Source organism: Octopus bimaculoides, chromosome 22 (genome assembly GCF_046866305.1).
Source record: "Octopus bimaculoides isolate indiv1 chromosome 22, ASM4686630v1, whole genome shotgun sequence".
Taxonomy (NCBI): Eukaryota; Metazoa; Mollusca; class Cephalopoda; order Octopoda; family Octopodidae; genus Octopus; species Octopus bimaculoides.
This window is the reverse complement of record NC_142949.1, coordinates 39,714,384-39,722,831: the sequence shown is the minus strand read 5'-3', so window position 1 is coordinate 39,722,831 and position 8,448 is coordinate 39,714,384. Positions and strand designations below refer to the sequence as shown.

General features: G+C 33.9%; 1 protein-coding gene across 1 annotated transcript in view; it reads right to left on the bottom strand.

The window, feature by feature from the left end:
* Positions 1–8,448, bottom strand: part of LOC106878713 (intermembrane lipid transfer protein VPS13A) — a 124,672-nt gene that overhangs the window by 18,159 nt on the left and 98,065 nt on the right. The window contains 4 exon segments of the mRNA XM_089339585.1: positions 1–83; positions 2,129–2,263; positions 3,463–3,708; positions 8,162–8,209. The exon segment at positions 1–83 is cut by the window's left edge and continues 69 nt beyond it. Of these exon segments, the coding sequence (XP_089195711.1) occupies positions 1–83; positions 2,129–2,263; positions 3,463–3,708; positions 8,162–8,209 (512 nt within the window).

Sequence of the window (8,448 nt, the reverse complement as noted above, 5' to 3'; positions counted from 1 at the left end):
CCAACCTTTTTAAGGATATAAGTAGGGACTGGCAACGGGTAAAGAACAGTTGGGAAGTAAGCATCTGGTAATTGATTGTCCACCTAAAAATATATGAATGCATGGCAGTCACACAACACGTATATGTTACGGAAAAGATCAGCAAAGAAAACTTTTTACAGAAAAGGCCAATATTTAGGACTCGTACCGTAAGATCGCCATATATATATATATATATATATATATATATATATATATATATATATATATTTCTGCTGCTTTTAAATAAAGTATATATATACTTTATTTAAAAGCAGCAGAAATATACCAAAAGCTGTTATTCAGAGTTTCACGTTCCCGTTCGTCGGACAGTTTTGTTAAAATAGAACAGAAATAACGATTTGATCAAAACTAGTTAAAGGATTCACCTTTAAAAATGGATTTGTTTCATTCATCTTTTCAATTAACGGTCTTAAGCATGCAATGAACAAAATAAATGAATTCAATATAAATTCTTCCTATTATAAAACTCGAGGAAAACCTTAAATCTAAGAATGGATTCAAAATACATATTGCAAATAATTATATACGAAATATAATTCAATTAATGCATTAAAAATTAAAATAAAAATTTCCACGCTGCATTACATAAATATTTTACAAGAGTATATACGCATACTAGACCATGAATATACATATATACATCAAAATACACAGATGGATGCACACAAACTACATATATATATACAGACATATATATGTAAGACGTAAATATATACACATATACACATGTATACATATGTACGCAATCATGCTCGCATGCAAAAATCACTTGGTATCTGGATATAGACGAGAAGATAAATTTTAAAACGCAGAGAGGGAGAAAGAAAAAGAAGGATCTTAGATGTGACAGTTAGTGAGAGGAGGGGAGAGGGGCGCAAAGTTAAAGGACTTTATACAAGTAAACGAATAAGGGCAGAAAAAATACTTTCCGTAAGGAAAGGAAAAGAAAGAAAGAAAGAAAGAAAGAAAGATTGGTGGCTGAATATGTGTCACGAACGTTATACAAAAGTGTATATTAGCATAAATACACATCCACACAAATATAAGTGCATACATAAATATTCATGTATGTATGTGCACAAGTATAAACATACACGCTTACTTACACATATACATAGACGCATACATACAAATACATATGCATGCCAACAATACAGACATCCACATAAAAACATGTCTAGGTCCTGACGTATATATACAAACATTTTTTTAAAAATTGCTGAGTGCATAATAATAAAATTCGAATAAAAGACATGCAAAATAGAACAGCCTATATCGAATTATCTATAAATTAAACGATTAAAATGGGTTTATAAAATACAATAAATAACAGGAAGTAAAATAAAAGTAGAATCTTAAACAAGAAAATAATATCTGCATATAACAATCAAAGGTTTTTAAGAAATATGTCGAAATATATACAATAAATTTGCGATGCGAAATAAATCATGTATTATAAGAAACAAATCCAAGAATCAAAAAATATACACTATCCATATGATATATTGATAGCTGACATTTTAAATTTAGTTGTGTGTCTGCAGGAATTCAAGAGTTCGTGTCTTTGATTTAAAGAGTTATTGTCGTGGAATAAAAGAAAATATTTATCCAGCAGACATAAATCACATTTGATGGCTCTTTTACGTGCACCATGCCTGTAAGGTGCAGCTCTATCTAAAATACTCCATATCACGTTGAAAGGTTGGGATTCTTTTTCGTTTAATTCCCAGACATATTTTGCCAGGCTGGTCATCGTCTTATTTTCGGGATATCTGAAGGAATTTCTATGCGAATAAAATCGGGTTTGGAAGGAATATACAGTTGGTACACCAGTTTGGGCCTTTCTTGGGGAAATACCAGTCTGGAAGTGAGTCCATAAAGGGCAATGTGGTATGTACATTCCGAAGCTGCATCATCAAGAATATGGACATTTGTTCATGTGTTGTAGCAGAGAACCAGAACTAATTGTGGTGGATCTTAGGAATGCAAACAGCATTCACAAATTGTAGTGTTTCTACCCCTGCACTTGTTAAGATTTTATAATATTACAAAGGATTGTTGTGTGGAGGGATTTCTAATTACTTACTTGTAGTCTTTGGATTTTAAGATGTATGGCTTTGTGGTTTACTGACTGACGGTAGAGTATCCAAAAAGCTGGGGAATAGGTACGTCGCAATGCTCCCATGTAAGGTTTAGTCATGGTCATTTTGGACAGATCAGCCTGGAAAATAACATGAAATACACTCAGAATAATAATAATAATAATAATAGCAATAATACTCTGATGCAGTACAATGCCCTGATGCAGTACCAGACAGTGTTATCATGCACATTGTTTTGTTTTGGTTTAAAAGATGGACTACAGTAAATATTTTGCTCAATACCACAGATTCGTTTGTCAGTTGTTTGACCTTAACCATTTGAGCAATGTCTCTTAGTGGCTGACAATATGTGCATCTCTGATCATGAGCAGAAGTAGTGAGGGAGCATCATAGCTATGTGTCGAAAGGAATTCTTTGGGGTTTGAATAATTCACCTCTGGAAACATGAGTGTTTCATTTAACATCCTTAAACAACCCTAATTCAGGGACCTTTTGAGAGGGATGGGCTACTTGACCTGAAGAAAATTCTAACTGGGCCCCACCTGCAAAGTCATGCACTGTTTATCTTGATATGACATCACCCTGTCACACACATATGGCTGTGATGCATATGCCTCTTGTACCCTTATTAGACGGGTAGTCACATAAATTTCATATAAAGGCTGTAGGAGCTTTGGCAAATTAGTAAAGCCCTTGAGTAATATCATGTACCCTTATCAGACGGGTAGTCATAATGGGTATATTGGGCTTCGTATATTTTACCCCAGTGTCACATTGATGGAATGCACTGCTCTTTCACTCAATAATAATAATTAAGTCTTATAATTAGTGGAAAGAGACCCTGTGAGACTTTTGACAACCGGATGCTGTCTTCTCTCACAGAATTAACTGGAGCAAGTAAAATCAAGAACTCTAAGACTTGAAATATAAAAATAATAATGAAATTATGAAAAACAAAAGCTGGAGATATTTATTTTGTCCTTTTGTTTACTTCAGTTATTGAACTGTGGCCATGCTGGGGCACTGCCTTGAAGACTTTTACACTGATTAAATCAACCCCTGCTACTTATTCTACCAATTACTTTTTGCAGAATAGCTAATTTTCTAGGACATAAGCAGACCTACACTGGTTTGTTTATGTCCACTTACAAGGCTTTGGTCAGCGCAGAGCTATAGCAGAAAACACTTGCGTTAAGTGCCATGCAGTAAATAGGTAACTTATATTGAAGGCCAACAAAAGGGTATTTTATGTTACAGGGCACTGAATAGATTCTCTATGAAGACACTCCATTGTTGTTTTCAAAGCTGGGTCACTTACCTCAATCTGTTCATAAAGATTTACTTGCACACTTTTGTTCTTCCAGCGTTCTTCAAGCCAAGTCTGCAGTTCAACGTTGAGAAGTTTCCATTTGCTGTTCACCTCCACTTCCCAAATAGCAGGGCAGTTTGACACACTGACAACCATCAATTCTCTGTATTCTTTATAAGCTGTGTTGACTACAGACAATAGTACACTGTCCAGGGAGAGAACCACTGAGTAGTTGGTCTGTTCAGCCTGGCTCATCTAAATAAGACAAAAAAACAACAACAAAAAATATATGCCTTGTGTCAGTGGATATTTATATTTGTGTGTGTGTGTGCGTGTATACAAACATACACTTTTAATAGAAATCAATAGTTCAGTACAATAGCTTTCATGTGAATATTCATCCATCCATCTTTTCCACCCACTATCTCTGGGAGGGTCTGTTGAGGGGAGCGGGCACCTCCTCCACAGAGTCCTATCTGAAGCAACCATCATTAGTCCTCAGTCAAACTGTCCAACCCATGCCAGCATGGAAAGAGGATGTTAAATGATAATGATGATGATATTTGCATGAAACTTTTGGTACCAGATGGAACAACAATGTTCTTATATTAGTTTTCATTTGTAAGATTTTAAAGCTGTGATATAAAGATGTTATATTTTTATATCAAAGATTAACTCTGTGATGTAAAAATGTACTTATATTTTCATATCAAAGATTGAAACTGTGATATTGCGAAGGACATTAATTATACAATTCTTTATGGGACGGCCATGACCTTGCTGAATGTTCTATGACACTGATAGAAGAAAGAGAGATTTTGCTCAATGATTTAAATGGTTTGAATGCAATGTAACAGATTTGAATCTGCTGAAAAGAGCCGTAGGATCAGGTAACAGTATAACACCAGGCAGCAGATTAGGTTTACCGATCAAAGATATATAATTTTTAATACCTAAGGATGCTGGGATGCAAACAAGTCATATATCATTTTCCATATCCAAGATTAATGATGTCAAGATGTAGTTTTGTTTTTGTCAGACAAATTTAGCTCAAATATGTTTCTTTAAGTTATAGTTTCATTCATTAATATAAATAATTCAGATGTGTGCATATATATATACACATACAGGTTAGTGTGCATGCATGTGCTAATACATAGAGAGTAAATGCAAACATAAATGGTGTTGAAAGAAAGATTAATTGGAAAGCTATATAAAGTGCTAATGATAATTTCAAAATGCACAACCTCTAGTTTTAACCCACCCAAAGAAGCATCAAGTTTAAACTGATGTTTACCTACAAGGATGGGGGTGGAAGATGTAAATAACTGAGAGTTTGAAATAAAATGGAGAAAATTAATAATGCTTTACACACTGGATTTTAATTTTATGGAGCCATGTTGCACTTTTTGAGTGTTATACTCTATACTCTATTGTAGTTGATCAGATTGACTAACGACAACATCTTGAAATTACTGGTCAGTCTAATTAATGTAGTGAGTCATCATTAAAGAGTTCATTTGTTGGTTCATTTTTAAGTTTGTTTTTTTTCCATGCAAGAATGGGTTAGTCAAATATATTGCCAAGGTATTAGTTTACAGACAGATGCCCTTCCTGTCACTAACCCCTTTCTGTTTTTCAAGGGATTTTCATTTTACATCTCTTCAAAAGTATGAAGAGAGATGATTTGTTGGTAGTTGGCAGTGACAATGGCATCACTATTTATAGCTAGCAACTTTTGTAGAGTGCCAAAGAAAACAGACACACATGCATATACACACACACATGTATATCTATGTACACGCGTACGGTGTGTGCAATGTTGTCTTTTAGTTTCTTTCCATCAAATTCATTCACGAGTCTTTGGTGGGCCTGAAACTATGGCTGAAGACATTTACACAAAGTGCTGTGCCATGGGACTGAACCTGAAACCACATGAATGGGAAGCAAACTTCTTAACCACACAAATTATTCTAATTAGCATATTCAGCCATCATTTAAAGCTGATGTTTACAATTTGCATTCTATTTAACATCTGCAATATCTGATTCAACAGAAGCATATAAAATGGTAAGAGCCAAAAGCATAAATTAAGATTTAATAATGAAACATGCTGGGTGATTGTGGTTTCCAGGTTGACAAGCTGAAATGACAGGGAAATTGTGGCAAGCTGCAAGACAGAGTTTGGAGGAGGTTAAAAACAAAATAACAGTTTAACAATTTGCATGACGGTCATGCCAAGTACTGGTGAAAGTAAGTTTACAATTTTTTTTAAATACCCCCCACCCCACCCCATAAATCAAAAAAGTGTATTTGTTGATTGGTTGATTAATATTATAAATAAATGCTTCTCGTTTTCTTAACCATCACCTTATTTCCTTTAAACTAACTTCTTTCCAACTTTTATGTGGTTGTTATCGCAACAGGTCGTTGAAGTGAGATTTTTACTATATCTTTATTTACAATGTTTTCAGTCGTAAGTTATAACAAATATTATTGTTTCGTAATTAAAAGCTATAATGATAATCTCGTTACTTATAACTTAATTATAAGTACTTATCACTAAGCATAACTCTTAGTTTAGGCTGCGTAAATATTATGATGTATACATACCAAGACGCTACATGTATGTTGAAGATATAGATTATATATTTTTGACCGTTACACATAAAAAAAAAATACAGTTTCATTAATATACAGAAATAAATTCAACAAGTTGAAAAAAACGAGAAGTAAAAGGAATTAAATTTCTATATTAATCTATTCTATACTTTTTTTGGCATTTATAGAACATTTAGAAACAAGTCATTTCGTCGTAGAGAATTACGACTTCAATTTTATATTAACTCATTTTTCATTCTAGCCATAAGAGTTCAGCAAACGAACTTAAGTTCTCTCTCTGCCTTTTATGAGTTTGCTACACAACTATTATTCCCTACTATTATTCAAACCCTATCCCTGTCTATTATTAATAGACATACAAATAATATCAGTAATTTAGTTCTGGGGTCTAGTTTGACTTGGGTGGCGGCTTACCAAAGCACCACCTGACTAAGAGCAAATACTATAAACACAGGTGGTATATATTCAACTTTGTCTATTTACTTATTCCCTGTTATTATTGTTGTTGCCATTGTTGTTGTTGCAATTGACATTGCCCTTTTTGTGTGGCCAACAAGCAATTTATCACAATATTACATTAACTATTAAAATATTAAATGTAAAAGAAATGTTAAAGACTAAAATAAACTATAATAATGTATTTGCCACCACTTAGCAACTCTTTTCTCCCCAGATCGTAAAAGATCAGATAGTAAAGTTATTTTATTTTTAATATCTAAGAGGAAAACAGATAGAGTCATGCAGTTAAGATATTTGCCTTGCAACCACATGGTTCCAGGTTCAATTCCATTACACACTACCACGGACAAGTGTCTTCTACCACAACCTTAGTCAGATCCTTGATTTACCTGTGAGACCTGATTTTTATTATTGCTATTATTATTTGTTATTATCTCAGGTTTTGTTGGAACTCCTGAAGTTTTGCATCTGTAGTGGGATTGCTGCCTGCAGCCTATGGTACCATGCTATCTGTTCTTTTCAACTATTTAATACTTTGCTGATTACACGGGCCAGGCAAACCTTTTGTAACAGTTCTACTGGAAACTCTATTCTGATTTCCTTTATATTCCCCTCCTTCTGATACTCTTCCCAAGGACCCAACAATAATTGACACTATCTTCGCCTTCCTCATTTTCCATAGCTGAGCTATTTCATACTTAAGAGGATTGTATCTATCTATTTTTTCGCCTCCCTTCTGGACTGCTTGTGAGTTAAAAGGGCATGCAACCTCAACTATATAGCACGTGTAATACATTTTGTCTTGCACCACTAGGCCTGGCCTGTTCTGCTTTAGCACCTGATCTGTTTGTATTGGGAAATCTACTCTCTGTGGTTTGTGCTCATACCAAGTCTTGCCTCTCTCTACCCCCCACTTTTTGTACAGTTTCCAATGTAGCATGAAGAAATATAGAAGGCCAAGTTATTGTAATTATTATTATTATTATTATTATTATTACTAGGTGACAAACTAGCAGAATCATTAACATTTTGAGCAAAATGCTTTCTGCTGTTTCTGGCAGCTCTTTACATTCTGAGTTCAAATTCTACTGAAATCAACTCTGCCTTTCATCCTTTCAGAGTTGATAAGATTAAGTACTATTTGAACACTGGAGTCAATGTAATCAACTCACCCTTTTCCACCAAACTTTAGGCCTTGTGCCTATAGTAGAAAGGATTATTACTTGTACAGGGTCTTTGTCAACTTGAGACCAAGATATCAGATGCTGTAGTTCAATACGTGTCACAATCAATTCACATGCATGTGATTTGTAAAAACAAATATAAACTGAAAATCCCAGTAAAATAAACTAAATGTATAAACATTTTTACTGGGGATTTTTCAATGACAAATACTTTGAGAAGAAAAGAAAAAAGTAAAAGAGTTTTAAATCATACATAAAAACGATAATTATTATTATTATATCATATATCTGTAAATGTTAATATTTAAAACAATAGTCATATTGTAATCAACATTAGCCATGCAACACACAAGCAACAAAAACTATATAGATTAAAAGGTAAGCAAAGAGTCGAGACACTTGCTAAAATTTCACCAAGAAGCAAATAGGGCTTGTAGTTTTACCTTCAATACGCCTCGTTCATGTGGTAGGTCTATGCCTTGTATATGAGCCTATATCATTAGAAAAGCATTTTATCAGATGTGACTGGAATTTATTTTACCTACCACCATTGCAAACAGAACTTTAGAAAACTATGGGGAAGAGAGGGATAGATAGCTTTTATCCGATACCCTAGCAGACTTTAGGGATGCTATGGAATGAGACAATTTTACCAGGCAGATTGTAGGATATGATGTTAACAAATTTAACTGGTATCATGGTGGCTTTTAGAAACTATGGTGTAGACAAT